Genomic DNA, 19,384 nt, shown 5'->3' with positions numbered 1-19,384 from the left:
AACTTTATACCTGGAAGGATCTTAGTTGTTCTTAGTCCAGTTCTCATTTTACAGATGAAGACGTATGTTTAGAAAAAATGTGATTTGTCCAAGTTGTACAGCTAGTAAGAGAGAGAGTTATGACTAGAACAAGTCTTCTGACTCCTGGCCTATAATTCTTTGCACTATAAGTAGGCTTCCTGGAAATAGATGTTTCTAATATTTAATTTTCATTCATAGAGTACTATTTATAGTTTGCAGAATATTCTTAAAAATACAGATTTTAATAAAGGTATAGGTTACTTACTAATTGTATGTTGTGTATTAAATAGGAACCCTATAAGTATCTTTTTTAATAGTTACTCTTTCTCCTGTTTAATTATTTAGATCAAAAGGTCCCTTCAGCAAAGTTCGAACTGGCCCTGGAAGGGGTAGGAAACGAAAAATGACTCTTTCCAGCCAATCAGCATCATCATCATCAGAAGAAGGATATTTAGAACGGATAGATGGCTTGGACTTCTGCAGAGATAGCAGTGTCTCCTTGAAGTTCAACAAGAAAACCAAAGGGCTCATTGATGGCCTTACCAAATTTTTTACCCCTTCCCCTGATGGTCGGAAAGCTCGTGGGGAAGTGGTGGACTACTCTGAGCAATATCGAATCAGAAAGAGGGGCAACAGGAAATCAAGCACTTCAGATTGGCCCACAGGTAAGAGTTTAGAACAAACTTAGAAACAAATAGTATTCTGTACATGTATTATTTGGGATAACACTAATTATCTGTAATAGATTTATATTTGATTATAAAAAATTGGTTATATAATATAAGAACACATTAAAAAAACATATAGATGATACTGAGGTAGTAACTATGGCAGAAATTTAGAGGATGGAGATAAAGTTGCAGAATGGGACAACAGGAACTCTTAGGCAACAGGAAGCTGCTTTTTTATAGAAGCGCAGAGAATCTGCCTACAGAAACTTGGGGTGTAACCTTGAGGATTACTTTACATTTCATAAATTACTGAAGAAATCATATGGTGAATGTTGTGATGCCTGCTTATTCCAGGAAGGAAACTGGAAAGAATAGAGCTGGGTAAAATGCTGTTTATCTAAGCATAAAGAAAAGACCAAAATATATGCAGATGTGATGAGGTCATTGACTTTTCTACTTCAGATCTTGACAAATATAGTTGTAAGTCATGGATTGCACTTAAAAAGGGAGAGACAGAACGACAGCTCCAGGCTGCTTGTGTATCAGGCTAAGTTCCCTAGTTTTCAAAGTAGAAAACATCTATGGAGAGGACTTAATAATGTAGCAGATCATTCAAGTCAGAGGATAAGAATTTGATTAACTGTCTAATAAATTAAAGCTTAAAATAGCCTTATTGCTGAGCCTTGAATTTAGAGAAACTAACCCTGTGAAGGAAGTAGAAAGGGCTTGAAGAAAGTAGAATGAGAATGAACTCCTTTGGATCACAAAGGCCAGAGTTGTAGTGTCTCATCTACTGCAGGAGAATTCCCTGACCTTGGTTTCCTCCCTGAATGTCTCCTCGGTGAGTGAGAGTGTATTCACTGCTCTCATTCCTGCTTTCATAACTAGTTGATTGTCCAGTGCAGGAGAGAAAGTCCTTGTAATTGTTAGAGTCCCCTTTGTATGCTTTATTGATTGGTCTTTCACCATAGTGATGATCAGCTAATTACTCTTTAAGCATTCAAGACTCTTCATGTCTTTATCAGCCTGCAGATAAGCTCTGGGTCTGAGCATGTTTATCTAAGAAAATATGCAATCCGTTTAAACTTGGAAAGAATCTCAAAGTAAATCCTAATGAAAGACATTTTTGAATTAACCTTTTGTACTGGAGATGGTTTATTAGAAAAATTACTAGAAAGCTTTTGAAATAGAAATTGTTAGAGCAAATGTATCAAGTATATGGAGAACCAATATTGAATTTTAGGCAGTGGTGTGAGCATTTGCTTTAATAGGCTCTGTCATTTTCTTTATGAATTATAAAGTTTAACTACCGAATGCTGTATTAGAGAGGTGCCTGCATCATGCACTAGGGGGCGTTAAAGTCACATAGTACCTTTAGACTGTACTTTTTTCTTCCAGTTTGGGAATGTTGTCAACAGTGAGTCCTTGACCTTTTTCTTCTTGTGTTAGGTTAATAATAGATGGCCTATATGGGCAGTTGACTTGAGAAGAACTGTCACCAATTGGTCTTTTCAGCCATACTCATAAAAAGAGCAAATGAGCCCATCAGCAGTGTCATCTTCAACTGCAAAGGATAATGATCTGCATAATTCCCAAATAACTCTTTTCACTGGTTTTTTGCCCACTTGAGGAAGTTCCATCATTTTGTAGATAATTATCATACGTTTTCATATTTACCCAGATGATTATCATCTGTTATCCTCAGGTTTGTGGAGTTTGTGCTTTAAAAGGGCACCCAGAATGTGATGGGAGTTAGCACTTCTGACATCAGTTAAGGTAGCTCAAGAGGTTTTTTTGAACATTAATACATTAAACCTATACTAAAAGTGTCAAATTTATACTGTTTCAAAATGAAATTTATAATCCTTATACCATTTTTCTGTCTGCCTTTCTGTGTATTAAAATCTTTTAATGAAATTTAAATTTAGTTATATAATATTTTTAGGAAGCTTTAAGACAATTCAGGATTTCCACTATAAGGCAGATTTAATACATAAATATTATTTATTGAGTAGTATTCTTCTAGGAGTCAATTTAATGCTATATTCTTCTTTGTTATATATTAAGTTATTCAAATTTAAATAAATACTTGAAATTTTTTCTAGTTCATGTATTAATCTGAGGATAGTTAACATGTGAGCTCTTTTTTTATATGCAGACAATCAGGATGGCTGGGATGGCAAACAAGAAAATGAGGAGCGACTTTTTGGGAGCCAGGAAATCATGACTGAGAAAGATATGGAATTATTTCGTGATATCCAAGAACAAGCACTGCAGGTAAAGTTGGATATTCAGGTTGGACAATCAAGCAACTTGTTCATGGCTGAGAAACAGCAGATTAATTACATTATGGGCTAAGCACTAACAGCAGTTTGCCTAGTCTCAGAATAGCGGTGGTTTGTGTGTATATGTAGTTCTGCTGGTTATAATATTCCTTTCAAACCCATGAAAACTGCTTTGGTTTTGCAGATAAGCACATGGCTTTGACTAGGCTTTGACTATCAGTACTAAATAAGCTTGGTTTATTTTTGTCTTACTGTATGAAGAATTTGGGATTTGACCAAAAACAAACAAAAGACAAGCTTCTCATGAGTGATAATAAAGCACCCATATTTATTAATTCAAGAAATATTTCATGCCTGTAATCCTAGCACTTTGCCAGGGTGGGTGGATTGCTTGAGTCCGGGAGTTCGAGACCAGCTAGGGCAACATGGCGAAACCCCATCTCTACAAAAAATAGAAAAATTAGCCAGGCATGGTGGTGTACAACTGTAGTCACAGCTATTTAGGAGGCTGAGGCAGGAGAATTGCTTGAGTTGAGGAAGTGGAGGTTGCAGTGAGCTGAGATCATGCCACTGTACTCCAGCCTGGGTGACAGTGAGACCCTGTCTTTAAAAAAAAAAAAAAAAAATTGCAATTCTTTGACACATGGCAAGATTATATAGGCAAAGAGTCTATGTGCCAGATGCTGGAGATGCCAGTGAATGACTGAATTCTTTCCCTGAACTATACGAGAGATTTCTGAATAAATAATGTCATTAACATGAAAAGTTCAATTATAGAATACTTCGTGTTTTGGGAGAATAGGGAAGCCAGCTTCTACTTCTGCCTGGGGAGGTCAGAGGAGGATTCATTGAGGGGCCTTAAAGGATATGTAGGAGTTGTGCATATCCCTTAAAGGGATATGTAGAGAGTTGGTTCTTATATAATCAGAAGGAACAGAAGTGAAGATGGAATAGACTTGAAGATAAGGGAAAACATGCTTAATTGTGGGAATTAAAATGGCTCAGGATAAAGAATATAGGGTGTGGAGAATGTCAGGAGGTGGTGTTGGAAAAGTGCAGGGGCTGGATCATAAAGGCTCTTCCAGATTATGTTCATTTATTTTTTGTCTTTTCCTTCTTTGCCACCAGCAAATGTACCATGTAAGCCAAGTTCTCTATCTCTTATCTTGAAAAGGATTTCTAGGCTGGGTGCAGTGGCTGGCTCACTCCTGTACTCCCAGCACTTTGGGAGGCCGAGGCGGGTGGATCACAAGGTCAGGAGTTCGAGACCAGCCTGGCCAGCATTGTGAAACCCCGTCTGCTAAAAATACAAAAATTAGCCAGGCATGGTGACACATGCCTGTAGTCTCAGCTACTCGGGAGGCGGAGGCAGAAGAATCGTTTGAACCCAGGAGGTGGAGGTTGCAGTGAGCCGAGATCATGCCACACCACTCCAGTCTGGGCAACAGGGTGAGACTCCATCTCAGAAAAAAAAAAAAATTCTAAGGCTGATGCCGAAGATTCTAGGGAAAACTCTTTGTATTAAGAGACCCAATGGTGGTGAATAGACTGTTGATGTCAGTCATTGTGTGAGTACTTTTGAAAATATAAAACAGCAGTACAAATACTCAGTACACATTTACTCAGCATTCTGCTGTATTATGATTTAACAAAATATTAGCTTTGAGTCAGGTGGACCTGGGTTCAAGTCTTGGTCTGTCGTTTACTAACTTCTGCTTTGAGCAAGTTGCCCTCAAAGCTTGTTTCCTTTCCTGCTAGTATGTTGTTATAGGTACTCTAGTAGAAATCTACATGGACTTCAGTGGGAACTGAAAGAAGGCAGTAATTATGTTCTTCCTGACTGAAAGAATTGTTTTTTTTCCTCCCCCGAGTAAGTTGCAGACATAATGTTAATATCCCTTTACTCCTAATTATTTATGTATATTTCCTAAAAACAAAAATGTTCTCATACATGACCATGGTCCAGTCGTCAAATCAGGAATTTAACACAAATGAAGTACTATTATCTAATTTAGTTATCACGTCTCTCTAAGTCTCCTTCCAATTGGGAACAGTTCCTCAGTCTTTATCTTTCATGACCTTGACAGTTTTGAAGTGCACAGGTTATTTATTTTATAGAATGTCATCACTTTGAGCTTGTTTTATTTTTCATGCTTAGAAAATTCCACAGGTGTGCTGTGTCCTCCTCAGTGTGTCACATCAGAAGGCATGTAATATCCAAGTTCTCATCACAAGTGCTGCTAACAGTGACCACCTGGTTTAGGTGGTGTCCATGTTTCTTCTCTAACATTATTACTTTCTAGCTATAATTAAATATCTTGGGACATACTTTGAGACAGAAATGCAAATATCCTGTTTTTTATCAAACTTTTATCTACCACATTTAGCATCCAGAGATGATTCTTGCCTGAATCATTTGCTTTGTTGGTGGCCAAACATTATTTTCTAGTTCAATCATTTCTTTGGCATTTATTAATTGGCATTCTACTGTAAGAAGAAGCTTTTTCTTCTTCCTATTTATTCATTTTATTTAAACTCATAGATTATTTTATGGGTTATAATCCATTGCTATTAGTGTTTATTTTGATGCTTAAGTTGTTCCAGATTTAGGCAGAGGGGAACTCCTTTCTAGAAGCTCCTGTGTCCTTTTAACACATCATCATCATTTTTATTTACTTCTGGCCATAGCAAGATGTTCTAGGCTCTTACTGTTGGGCTACAACATAGATCCTGGCTTTTAGTGGTAAACGAGAGTAAATGGTAGCTCTGTCCTGTACTTGCTTAGGGCCACAGAGATGTCATCTTGATTTTTTTTTCTCTGTCATACTTCACTTTCAGTCCATCAGCAAATCCTAATGGTTCTGCCTTCAGAATATGTCTGTATTTGCTACTGCCAACCCACTGTCATCGCTGGCTCAGGCTGCTATAATTGCCTCCAGACTAAACTTGCTTCTGCTTTTGCCCCTACCCCACTTTCTATTTTATTTACACGGGGGCCAGGGTAATTATTTTCAGACGTAAGTTGGATTATACTACTCCCTTGCTCAGAAAACCTTTCATGTCTTTCAGTCTTCTTTAGAATAAAACAAACAAACAAACAAACAAACAAAAACAGTCTGTTCTCTCATCTCCAAGGCTGTATATGATCTTGTGCCTGCCTCCCTCTTTGGCTGCTCTTCTTGCTCTCAGGCTACTCCAGCCACAGCCGCTGCCTCTTCCTCAGACACACCAAGCACGCCTGCCTTGGGCCTTTGCAGTTGCTGCACCTTGCCTCGATGGCCCTTCCTCTAGAGTCAGTGATTTGGTAGGTTCACTGCCCATTCCATTTGTCTTGACTCCCACACGAAGATAGCTTACAGCCCATTTGGTCCCTCTATCCCCTGACATGCCTGCTTTTTCTGCATAGTACCTATCACCTCTTGAATTTAAATTTTTTATTTCTAGAATGTAAGTGCCTTGAGAACGAGGACTTTCTTTTTGGTCACTGCTGTCTACTGAGTACTTGGAATATAGTAAAGCCTCAGTAAATACTTGCCTAATGAATGGAGGATATTGAATGAAATTTTCTTCTGGGAGAAATGGAGCAGGGGTTGAAATAATAGAAAGGTGCAAGAAGGATGACCAAAGAGAGTTAAACGGGGTGCTAAGCCCCGCTGAGGCTTGGGGAGACAGTGTAAATGCTTATTGATGATAATCAGGCTAATCCTATGTTTCTTTCTAGCAGTTTATTAAACCCAGGATTGTCTGTGTATGTGTTGGCACCAAGGAAATAAACAGCTAGATCTTGGAAGTCTAATTCATGCTTATTCTTGTTGGCAGTGCCCTGAAATTCTGATGATGTTGCTACTTCTCCATGAGGCTTATTCATTAGCATCATGCACCTTCTTTGGTACCAGCACTATAGGGCAAACAAAAAGACACAGACTCTGCCTTCATGAAGCTTTTAGTTTCACAAATAGATAATAAACACTCATAAAAATAAAACTACTTACAAACTGATAGTAGGAAGGAAAGAAGAATGCAGTGAGGGATTCTGACTGGCTGGGCTACGGTGCTGAGGATTGGGGTTGGAGTGTTTATGAGAAGGGAAGACTTTTGAAGAAGTAACAATTTATACATAGTTCCAAAAGATTATTCAAAAGTCAGCAGAGTGAAGAGCTAGAGAAGAATATTTCAGAGACAAGGGGACTGCCTATGTAAACATACAAGGGAGTGAAAGTAGTTGATAAACTTGAGGAACTGAAGTTCAATGTAACTCAAGTACTGTGAACAAAAGAGTTGCACAAGGTGAAGCTGGGGAAATAGACTGAGTCCAGAAGTTAGGATTGGGGTTTTTATCGTAATTGCAATGGAAAGACATTGAATGGTTTTTACCAAACAGCAAGATAAATTTTATTAAAAAGTGGTTTTTCTTGGCTACTACATAAAGAGTGGTTTAGAATTAAGCAAAAGTGGAAGCTGGGAAACCACTTTGCAGGCTTTTCCAGTGATCAGGATGAGAAAAGATGTTAGCTAGGACTAGAGGGGTGGTGTTGGAGATGGAATCAGCAGAACTTAGTGATGAGTTTACTGTGTAGCTTGAGGGAGCAAGAGATGATCAAAGATGACTTCCAGGTTCTCTGACTTAATAATGAAAGTGAAGGCCGGGCGCGGTGGCTCAAGCCTGTAATCCCAGCACTTTGGGAGGCCGAGACGGGCGGATCACGAGGTCAGGAGATCGAGACCATCCTGGCTAACACGGTGAAACCCCGTCTCTACTAAAAAATACAAAAAAGTAGCCGGGTGAGGTGGCGGGCGCCTGTAGTCCCAGCTACTCGGGAGGCTGAGGCAGGAGAATGGCGTAAACCTGGGAGGCAGAGCTTGCAGTGAGCTGAGAACCGGCCACTGCACCCCAGCCTGGGCGGCAGAGCAAGACTCCGTCTCAAAAAAAAAAAAAAAAAAAAGTGATTTGAAGCTACTTGGGAAAGTTCATGTTGACTAGAGGACATTTTGAATAATAAAAAGATTCATAAATATAGTGCAGAAAGTCATTTTTAGAGCATAGATATAGCTTAGAAGCTGCTTGAACCGATGTTTCAAAAATTTTGGAGGAAGATTTTATCACAGGGTCTTTGGTAGTCTTACAGCAACATCAGCAAAAGACATATGGTAAAGGAATCAATATTAGAATCCATCCAACTAATAACACATTGTTTATTGAATGCCTGCTATGTTCTAGAAACTATGCTACGTGTAGGGGCTATCAGAAAGACATAATTTCTGTTCTCTTAGAGCTTATAGTCTGGAAGGGACTATCTTGAATAATCAAACTTTGCATGGAACATTATCTAAGTCAAAGATAATTGAAATGTTGAGCAAGATTTATTTCAAAAGGAGTCAGCCACTCATTGCTTTTGATTTTTTAAAAAAACTATTGCAGGCAGTAGGGTAAGTACGGATGTAGTTTGCCTGGTACTGTGTTCCATCATTATCTATACAACATACACTTCCATGAAAAAGAACCACCTCTGGATACAAAAGTGGAAGCATAAAAATTTAGTAGTATAGGTTTTTGTTCTAGAATTTTATTTCAACTATGATCTTATGAGCTTGGAGAAATTACTTTTCTTAAAAGGCTCTATCAGTAGAAAGAAGCATTTGTATTCAGTTCATTCCAGTGGAGCATGACAGCCTTCTTGAAATATATAGATTGATTTTTACATAAAATATCAAAGAGCACATTGTATTTTCATACGAATTTTAATGCTTTCTGATTTTGAAGGATTCCTTTGGTTTTTGTGTGGTTCTGGGAAGTTTCAGAGCATTTTTGAAATCCGTGTGGGTTATTAAAATTTCTTCTTTGCTTGAAGAATTAAATCATTATTAAAAATATAGTAAGCTAGGTTCAACAACTTTATTAACCCCACGATGTAGAGGTGTTATGCCATTTTACATATGAGGAAACCAGCACTTTTAGTTCAGTGACTTCCTGTAAGTTTTTATGCTAGTAATAGTGCAGCCGAAATTAAAACTTAGGCCTGTGTGACTTCCAATTCTGTACCCTTAATCACCGTAAAATCCTGCATTATTCTGTATGCAGGATGTTATGGGAGTAGCAAAATCATTAGGCATGTGCTAAATGCAGGTAGGTAAAGGTGCTTAGGAAGATACACAGCAGACAGTAGCTTAGAGTACCAATGAAACATAGTGCATTGCTGTATTAAATAATTCAGACTTGTCTCATATGTTCACAGTATACTAAAATGTGTGAGAATTGGTGCAATCTGAGATGATCACAGAAGCAGCAGGCCTCAGGAATGATGAGGATTTAGGTAGATGGAGAGAACTAGGGCCTATCAGGTGGAGTAAACAACATTAACTTCAGCTTTGAGGAAGAAATGACTACTATACAGAAGTCCCTGCTTATCCACCAGTGATACGCTCCAAGATCCCCAGTAGATGCCTGAAACTGGGGACTGTACTGAACCCTGTATGTACTGTATTGTGTTTTTTCCTATACATACATACCTATGCTAAAGTTTAATTTATAAATTAGGCATAATAAAATATTAATAATAAAACAATTTTAACAGTATACTGTAATAAAAGTTATGTGAATGTGGTCTCTAAATCTCTTAGTGTGCTATTGTACTGTACTCACTCTTCTGACGGTGTCAGATGATAAAATTTGCATTGAGGCTGACGACAGATAACTAGTACCGCGGAAAGCAAAGCTGGGGATAAGGGGAGACTCCTATAAATAATTGTAGCTGGAGGGCAAAGATATATTATCTGTGTATTCCAAGAACCTGCCACTGAGATAGCAAGCAGAAACTCACATTTATCTGGCACTCACTGCGTGAATGGCATAGTGCTCTGAGTTCTGTGCAAATATCAACTCGTTTAATCTTTTCAACAAATCTAATAGTGACTTGCCCAACTAAGTTGACTCAGTGAGATAGGATTTGAACTGTGCTAGCTTTTTCTAGTTCCCAGGCTCTTAACTACTATCTTAATAAGTAAAGTTGTACTAAATTATCCAGTGAACTAAGAATACATCTATGCAGCCTTTAATATGTGACTTAGTTTAATGGGTACTTTAACACACTAAACATCCCCCCACTTCCCATGCCTACTTTCAGCAATATCAAAGAGAAATCACTTAAACAACAGCAAAAAGATGTCATGGGGGTACCTTAAAATCCTGTCATGCTGAAACTAACATCTTGTTACTAGCTTTCAAAACCCTCCAAAATGCAGCTTAATACTAGTAATTCAATGTATTACTTACCATTGCCCAACAGATGTTCCACCCTGTTTTATCTCAAACTAAACTCCAGCCATTCCTCACTTTGCATGGTGTGATGTTAACTGAAACCCATGCTTATCTAACTAAGGTAGATTGAAGGAACAGGAGATGATCAAAGATGACTTCCAGGTTCTCTGACTTACTGTAATAAAGAAAGTGGTTTTAAGCCAGCTGGGAAAGTTCATCTTGGCTAGATAAGAGGATGTTTTGAATAATAAAAAGACTCATAAAGGTAATGCAGAAAGTCATTTTTGAGGGCATAGATACAGCTTAGAAACTGCTTCACTTGTGTTAGGGTTGGCAAAATATGGCCTGTGGCCCAGTCCCATCCACAGCCTGTTTTGTATGACCTGCCGTTTAAATAGTTGAACAAAAATAAAAAGAATAATATTTAGGGACATGTGAAAATTATGTGAAAAATGTCAGTGTTCGTAAATAAAGTTTCATTACAACACACACACAAAACCCATGCATATCAGAACTAAAGTCAAATCTGTCACCTCAGAAGCAAGGACACAATTCTGATGTGTACCTGTTTCCATTAACACAGTGCCATCAAAAACAAGGACTGCCTGTCTTACAACACCTTTATGGGCATATACTATGTTTTCTATATCATCTCCACAGTGTGACTTGCATGTAGTAAGTCCTCAAATATTTGTTGATATGATGGGCCAATAATCACCCTATCTCATGTAGTAAGTCCTCAAATATTTGTTGATCTGATTGGCCAATAATCACCCTATCTCCTAATCCCCCTTTTATCTGTGGTTTTGCTTTCCATGGTTTCAGTTACCCTTGGTTAGCCAAGGTCTGAATTTTATTATCATCATTATCTCCTCCTCCTCCTCCTCATCATCAGAAGGGTGCATACTGTGCAGTAGGATATTTTGAGACAGACCACAATTCGCGTAACTTTTATTACAGTACGTCGTTGTAATTGTCCTATTTTTAGTTATTGTTGTTAATCTCTTTCTGTGCCTAATCTATAAATTAAACATTATCATAGGTATGGATGTATAAGAAAAAACATAGTATATACAGGTTGAATATCCCTTATCCAAAATGCTTGGCACCAGAAGTGTTTTGGATTTTGAATTTTTTTCCCCCAAATTTTGGAGTATTTGCATCATATGCTTAGCAGTTGAGCATCCTGAATTCAAAATCTGCAGTGTTCTAATGAGCATTTCGTTTGAGTGTCATTAGTGCTCAAAACGTTTCAGATTTTGCAGCATTTCAGGTTTCAGATTTTCAGATTAGGTATACTCAACTTGTATAACATTTAATAGTGTCTGCAATTTTCAGGCATTCACTGTGGGTTTTGGAACAGTGTATTCCCAGTGGGTGGATAAGGGGGACTATTGAATAAATGAGTAATTAAAGCCATGTGGTTAGTAATAGATAACCCTCTTACTATATGCCAAATACTATATTCAGCATTATATATTTGTTTCATTTAATGCAACTTTGTTATTAATTACTTGGCCTTATTTTACAAATGAAGAAACAGAAACATTAGAAGGATTATTTTACCTAGAGTTATAAATTGGTAAGTTTCAGAGTCAATATTTGAACTCTGGTATTGTGACACCATGGCCTTAATTCTTAACTGCTTAATTTATGATACAGTATTACTATGGAGATATACATAAGTTACAGTGAGAATGAACACGAAGACATCTAGGGATGTTATTGTTCTATTTTTAGTTATTGTGGTTAACTACAATTTTAAGTCTTCGTAGAGGAGGTGACATTTGTGTAGGGTGTTGAAGGGATGAGTAAGAGTTTACTATTGGAGAAGAGTGAGAAGGCATTTCTAGTAGAAAGTTTGGGTGTGAGAAATCTTATATTCTTGGAGCTGTGTGTAGTTGGTTGGAGTTCAAACAAGAGATGAGATTGGAAAGGTACTAGATCATGAAGATGTTGTGTTTCATATTAAGAGTTTTTACTTAATCTTGTAGGTAAAGTAGTTCTTTAAAGTAGTTAAATAGTAGCTAAATAGCTCTTGGGGAACTGCTAAAGAATTTCTAAAAAGTGGATGACATATTTGCATTTTAGAAACTCAACTCTGGTGATACTGTGAGCAATGGATTGGAGAACACCTGAGCAAGGGACCAGTCAGATGATTACAATAGTCAAAATGAAAAGTGACTAGGGCCTAAATGAAGGTAGAAGAGATAGACAGGAGACAGAGATAGATAATCATTTTGAGAAAGACTTAAGAAAGAATGGAAAAGACTACTGTTGGATTGGGAGTTAGGATTGAAGGAGAGGGCAGAACCAAGTAGGTCTTCCAGTGTTCTATTTGGAGTAGATGATGATATTACATGTAGGAATATAGGAAGAGGAGCATATTTAGATGGAAGAAGAGACCATGCTTACATAGGTGTGGGACTGTGTGAAATCTAAAGTGGAGAACTTTGGTAGACGGCTGTGTACATGTATATACAGGAGACCTTGGGTAGGAGATTTGCCATGTTACCAGCACACAGGTGATTGTTGATAAAGTTTTTGTCTTGGATTATATTTATCTAATAATAAATATAACTGATTACTGGTTACCATGTTCCAAACACTAGAGATTTAGCAGTGAACAAAACATTAAAAAAAAAAATTCCTTACTCTTGGGAGCTAACAGTTTAGTTTGGGTTGGAATGGGGTAAAATAAATGGTATGCCATGTGGTAGTGTTATGGAGAAAAAGCAGGGGAGGAAGAGGGAGAATTCAGAGGGAGAGGATTAATGTGTGCAATGTTAAATTGGTTGGTTGGGGACTGTCTCTCTGACATTTAGCAAAAACCTGAAGGAGGTGAGGAGATGAAACATGTAGGTAACGGGGGAATAGCATTCCAGGCATAGGAACAGGAAATGCAAAGACCCCGAGTCACGATTTGTGCATGATCAAAGAAGCACAAGGAAGCCAAAGTGATTAGAACCAGGTAAGGCTCAAAATAGCAGATGGCAAGGACAGAAAGGTAACGGAAGGCTGGCTTTTGTAGGGTCTTCTTGGCTGTTGTAAGGACTTTTACTTTTACTCTGAATGAGATAGGAACCCTGGGAGGGTTTTGAGCAGAAGAGTGACTTTGGTTTTAACAGGATTACTCTGGCTCCTGTGTAGATTGGGGCGGGGCGGGGGTCGCGGTAGGGGGCGGAGGGCAGTATAGAAGCAGGGAGAACTTTGGGAGACTCTTAAAATTATTGAAGTAAGAGACGTGGTGTTTTGGATCATGGTGGTAGTAGTGGAATTGGAATTCCCGATTATGTTTTGAAGGTAGACCCATTGGGATATGTTGATGCATTGTGAAAGCAGGGAATCCGAGACGATGCCAGAACACAGTTGGAAGATGGAGTTGCATCTGCTGAGATGGGGGAATAGGAAGAGCACATTTGGGGAAAAAATTTAGGAGTTTGATTTTGGATGCGTTAAACTTGACATGCTTATAAGACAGTTCAAGAGGGGATATCAAGTAGATAGTGGGATATGTGTCTCTGGAGTTCAAAGAACAGGTCTGGGCTGAAAATTTTGATTCAGGACTCACCAGCAAGTAGGTTGTTTTTTGAAAAATGAGACTAGATGAGATCACCAAGGGAGAAGAGAAGAACTTTGAGTCTAGGTTATTCCAACTTTTAGAGATTGGAGAAACTGAGAAGGAATGGCCAGTAATGTAGGAAAAAAACCATGAAGGTGTAGTTCCTTAGAAGCTGAGTGAAGAATGTGTTGTAAGAAGGAAGGATCAGTTTTTAAATTCTGCAAATAGACGAAGTAAGATGAGAACTGAAAATTGACTGTCCAGCTTAGCAACAAGGAAGTAATCTTGAGAAACTTTCCATGATGGGGACAGGGGAGGGTGAAGAGATAATTGGAGTGGGTTCAAGAAAGAATGGAAGGAGAAATTGGTTATAGTAGTAATATGTGGCCACAGCTTTTGAGATTTTTTACAGTAATTAGGAGCAGAGAAAGGGAGAGTTGGACAGAGCTGTGAGGGCTAAAGAAGATACCCTTTTTTTTTTTTTGAGATTCAGTCTTGCTCTGTCACCAGGCTGGAGTGCAGTGGCACCATCTCAGCTCACTGCAACCTCTGCCTCCTGGGTTCAAGGGCCTGCCTCAGCCTCCTGAGTAGCTGGTACTACAGGTGCACGCCACCACTGCCAACTAATTTTTGTATTTTGTATTTTTAGTAGGGATGGGGTTTCACCATGTTGGCCAGGATGGTCTCAATCTCTTGACCTTGTGATCCGCCCACCTTGGCCTCCCAAAGTGCTAGGATTACAGGGTGAGCCACCATGCCTCCCCCGCCCTTTTTTTTTTTTTTTTTTTAATATGGAAGGAATAACAGCTCTTTGTATGCTGATGGAATGCCCTGGTAGAGGGAAAGCTGATGATGCAGAAGATGGGAGGGGGACTGTTGGGTGATGTTCTTTGGCTAGGGAGCAGGAAGATGTTATCTCATGGGAAGCTGTAGGCTCAGGAGCTCAATCTCTATCCACGATATTGGTGAAAGGCAGAATGTGTGGCACAAAGGTGGAGGCAGACCGATGTGGGTGGGAAAAATTGCAGAAGTTTTCTTTTGATTTTGTTCAGTTTAGTGCAGTGGGAAGCAAAAGCATTGGCTGAAAGTGAAGGTGGTGGAATAAGCAGGGTTGGAGGCTTGAGCAGAGGAGAAAGGATGCAGTTGTCTTTCAGAACAGGAGAGTGGAGTAGGAAGCATCAGGACCTGCTTGAGGTTTGTGGGTAGGAGTATAATGTGAGACTGGGTAGCATGATTCTCTGTTTTTCTCCACCCATGTTCACATTGAGGTAATAACTTGGATTACGTGAAGAGTTGAATTTAATAGGGGTTAGGATTTTGTTGTTAAATTAGAAGAGAAGCAAGAGAGTTAAAGGTCTCTGCAAAGGGTGGAATTACAGGGAAAAACCTTAGAATCTAAGCTGTGTAGAGAGAAAGGAGGGCATGAGGAGAGTGGAAAACTGATGGAAGCACTGGATTATGGGTCCTCCGGATGGAAAAGATAAGATGGCCGAGGACAGAATTCTAGATTTTTGTCAATATTTTATAGTAAAAGAACTAGCAAAGGAGATGGATAAAGAGAAGTCTGAGTGTAGAGCAAAAAGGCTTAGGAAAAGGGAAAGATAAGAAGTAGTATATAGTGTCTTGAGCATTTGTGGCTTAGCTAGGTATCATTGTTTATACAGGTCACAATATCCAGAATCCTGAAATCTAAGGAGTCCTGAAAACTTGAAAAAAAATCATTGTGGCAACATAAAAGTTATTTTAACCACACTTTTCTTTTCTTTCTTTCTTTCTTTTTTTTTTTGAGACAGATTCTTACTCTTGTCACCCAGGCTGGAGTGCAGTGGTGCCATCTCAGCTCACTGCAAGCTCCGCCTCCCGGATTCGCGCCATTCTCCTGCCTCAGCCTCCCGAGTAGCTGGGATTACAGGTGCCTGCCACCATGCCTGGCTGATTTTTTGTATTTTTAGTAGAGACGGGGTTTCACCCTGTTAGCCAGGATGGTCTCAATCTCCTGACATCGTGATCTGCCCGCCTTTGCCTTCCAAAGTGCTGGGATTGCAGGCGTGAGCCACTGCACCTGGCCTAACCAGACCTTTTTTTTTTTTTTTTTTTTTTTTTTTGAGACGGAGTCTTGCTCTGTTGTCCAGGCTGGAGTGCAGTGGCGCGATCTCGGCTCACTGCAAGCTCCACCTCCCGCGTTCATGCTATTCTCCCACCTCAGCCTCCCGAGTAGCTAGGATTACAGGCGCTTGCCACCACGCCCGGCTAATTTTTTGTATTTTTGATAGAGACAGGGTTTCACCATTCACAGGATGGTCTCGATCTCCTGACCTCGTGATCCGCCCACCTCGGCCTCCCAAAGTGCTGGGATTACAGGCGTGAGCCACCGCGCCTGGCCCCAGACCATTTTTAAGTGTGCAATTTGGTGGCATTAAAGACATTCACCTTGTTATGCAATCATCACCATCATCTATTTCCAGAACCTTTTCATCTTGCAAAACTGGAACTCTGTACCCATTAAACAACTCCCAATCCCCCCCCCGCCCCTGGTAAACATCATTCTATCTTCTGCCTTTATTAATTTGTCTACTCTAGGTACCATAAGTAGAATTATACGATATTTGTCCTTTTGTGTCTGGCTATTTCACTTAGCATAATGTCACCAAGGTTCATCTGTATTTTAGTCTGTGGCAGAATTGCCTTCCTTTTTTCTTTTTTTCTTTTTATAAGACCGAGTCTTGCACTGTTGCCCAGGCTGGAGTGCAGTGGTGCAGTCTTGGCTCATTGCAACCTCTGCCTCCCGGGTTCAAGCGATTCTTCTGTGTCAGCCTTCTGAGTAGCTGGGACTACAGGCACGTGCCACCACACCCAGCTAATTGTTGTATTTTTAGTAGAGTCGGGGTTTCACCACGTTGGCCAGGATGGTCTCAATCTCTTGACCTCGTGACCTCGGCCTCCCAAAGTGCTGGGATTACAGGAGTGAGCCACCGGTGCCCGACCATTGCCTTCCTCTTTAAGGCTGGAGAATATTCTCTTCTATGTATGTACCACATTTGGTTTATCCATTCATCCGTCAGTGGATACTTGGGTTGTTTCGACCTTTTGATTATTGTAAATAGTGCTGCTATGAACATGGGTGTGCAAATAGATACCCATATACAAAGAACTGCTTTCAGTTCTTTGGGGTCTATACTCAGCAGTGGAATTGCTAGATTATGTGGTAATTCTGTTTGCTTTTTTGAGGAACCATCATACTGTTTTCCACAGCAGCTGTGCCATTTTATATTCCCACCAGCAATGGGACAAGGGTTCTGATGTTTCTACATCTTCACCAACATCTGTTATTTTCTGGTGTTCTACATTTAAAAATAATAACCATCCTAATGGGTGTGAAGTAGTATCTGATTGTGGTTTGATTTACGTTTTCCTAATTATTATTGATGTTGAGCATCTTTTCATGAGCTTATTGACCATCTGTATATCTTCTTTGGAGAACGGAAAGAAATTTTTTTCCAACTCATTTTGCAATAAGGTCCCACTTGACCTGAACTGAGTTACTGGCAAAACATGATCTCACCTGACGTGAGACTATTTATATTCCTTACTTATGCCAGTTAATGTGAATATTCATATGCTTTGCTAAAGAAATTTTAGTGTGTCTGATTATGGAGTGCTGCCCCAAATCCTACTAGGGCTATACACATGCATATACTATACACATGTATGTACTAATACTTCTATAAAATTAGAAAAAATCAGAATTCCAAAACACATTCTACTCTAGTCCAAGGGTTTTAGGTTAAGAGTTTGTGGACTTGTAGCTTCATTTCTTTGGAAAACCAAGTTCCAGGTTTTAAAAACTTACAAACTTTGGGAATTTAGGGAGGAATTAGTTGAGGGCTATCTCTACTTCCGTCACATCTCAACCCATGTCATTCTTTTCTGTCTTTATGCTTCACTTGCCGTTCCTGCCCCGGTGCTTTTGCCTCTTAACCTCTCTGAGGCTTATTTTTTCATCTGCAGAGTGGGTATATTGTTTTCTACTTTGAAGGATGGATTGTGGGGACCAAAGGAGGTAATGACATAAGGCTCAGGTCAGAGTCTAGCACAGTAGGTGCTCCACAAATGCTGATTTGCTCTAGTTCTTAAATTCATACTCTCTCTGTTGTGGAGCATGTGAATTCGTTCTTTCATATCTCTTTCATCATGTAACTTAATCCCTAATGAATGGAATTACTTACTATAGTGTTTCTGTGTGAAAATGTTCAAATGCCAAAAAGACATCTCTTCTCCCCACATTTCCCAGCCTCACGCTGATAATAAAGAGTTACCCCCCCCCCAAAACATTGCACCGCCATGGGGAATGGAGAGGTAAGGGCAAATGAGAGTGCTCCAGTGGACAGATGAGGGAAGGCAGCAGCTCTCTGTTTACAAAAATTGTTAAATTATTTACACAATTTTGGTGTCCCTGCTAAATCCAGCGTTGGGGATACTACAAGAATGGCATTTTAATGTTAGAAATTGGAATTAGATGAGTCATTTAATGGAAGCTTAATTTTTTTGTAGAAGAGTAATAATCTTTTCATATAAACCGGCGGTAATAAAAGCTTTATTATCTAGCAGTAGGCATAAAGTTTTCTTTTAGTTTAGCCCAATTACTAGTGCATTTAATCTGCCCCCTTGCCACTCCCTGTTAGTTATCTTAGATTAAAAGGTCAGTTCTGGCCTGGAACGTTTGTCTTCTTTTAAATAATTTGGCATATTTAAATGAGGAGGACATGAAGTGGCAGAACTTGAGTTAAACATTTAAATATATTTTGTGCCCTTGGTTATATTAGACACCTGCTGCTTTGGAAAGTGACATGTTTAACGAAAACGTACTTTGGCTGAAATGTTAAAATAAAATGACCTAGCAAAGATAACCTTATAGTTCAGATATGACAGTTTGATTTTGGTTAGGACTGGAATGAGTGGTTTCTAGGTAGCCATTTCTTCCTCCCTGTGTAGAGAGCCTTGCTAATTTTTAAACCTTCGTAAGAGGAAACACCCTTGCTGTGGAGGCTTGCTCAGGGGAGCTGGGAGTGGAGGCGGGCTGGCACATGAGCGCATGTGTAGGAGCGTTTCGCGGTGCAAAGGTTAAGGGCGGATGTGGGCAGAGGGGAACCTCCCACAGGTCCCATTCTGGACAGACGTGCGTAGTTGTGGTGATGTGCAAACAGCTGTACTGGAACTGGATATCCACTTTCACGTCGGGCATCCGCCTAGAAGAGCAGCTGGCAGCTGATGGGAACACCGTCAAACAACAGGCAGTGTTGCAGCAGGTGCCTGACTTTGACTTTCGGGCTTTCTGTCTGATCCTTGCCTCAGGAAGTTAGATCTGGTTTCTGGTATTTGGTTATTTTGAAAGTTTCCTATACTGTTGTTACTACTTTTGAGTTGTAAAGATAGATGTGAAAAGATACTACTTTATGAGTTAGAGTAGTTGATTCTAAAATGTAGTTTCAAGAACAGCCGTTAAAAAATCTTTTTACAAAGTTCTGTTTGGGTTTTGAGAAATGAAAGAAATCTTACTTTAACCCTGTGTTATGTATTCTTTATTGTTTTT

At 39.4% G+C, this 19,384-nt stretch overlaps 1 protein-coding gene across 6 annotated transcripts in view; it reads left to right on the top strand.

The window, feature by feature from the left end:
- The window catches only part of KAT6A (lysine acetyltransferase 6A), a 121,173-nt gene that overhangs the window by 77,257 nt on the left and 24,532 nt on the right, over positions 1-19,384 (top strand). For 5 of the 6 annotated variants that reach the window (XM_045399087.3, XM_045399086.3, XM_073998719.1 and 2 more), the window contains 2 exons: positions 367-686; positions 2,851-2,969. In XM_045399087.3, coding sequence (XP_045255022.2) covers positions 367-686; positions 2,851-2,969 — 439 coding nt within the window. Of the gene's footprint in view, positions 1-366; positions 687-2,850; positions 2,970-18,838; positions 19,101-19,384 lie in introns of those variants that run through there. The other variant, XM_073998720.1, reaches the window with a different exon arrangement.

The sequence above is a fragment of the Macaca fascicularis genome, chromosome 8 (genome assembly GCF_037993035.2).
Source record: "Macaca fascicularis isolate 582-1 chromosome 8, T2T-MFA8v1.1".
NCBI classification, from domain to species: Eukaryota; Metazoa; Chordata; class Mammalia; order Primates; family Cercopithecidae; genus Macaca; species Macaca fascicularis.
Note: the sequence above shows the minus strand (reverse complement) of the source record. Positions and strands in the feature narration are given on the sequence as shown.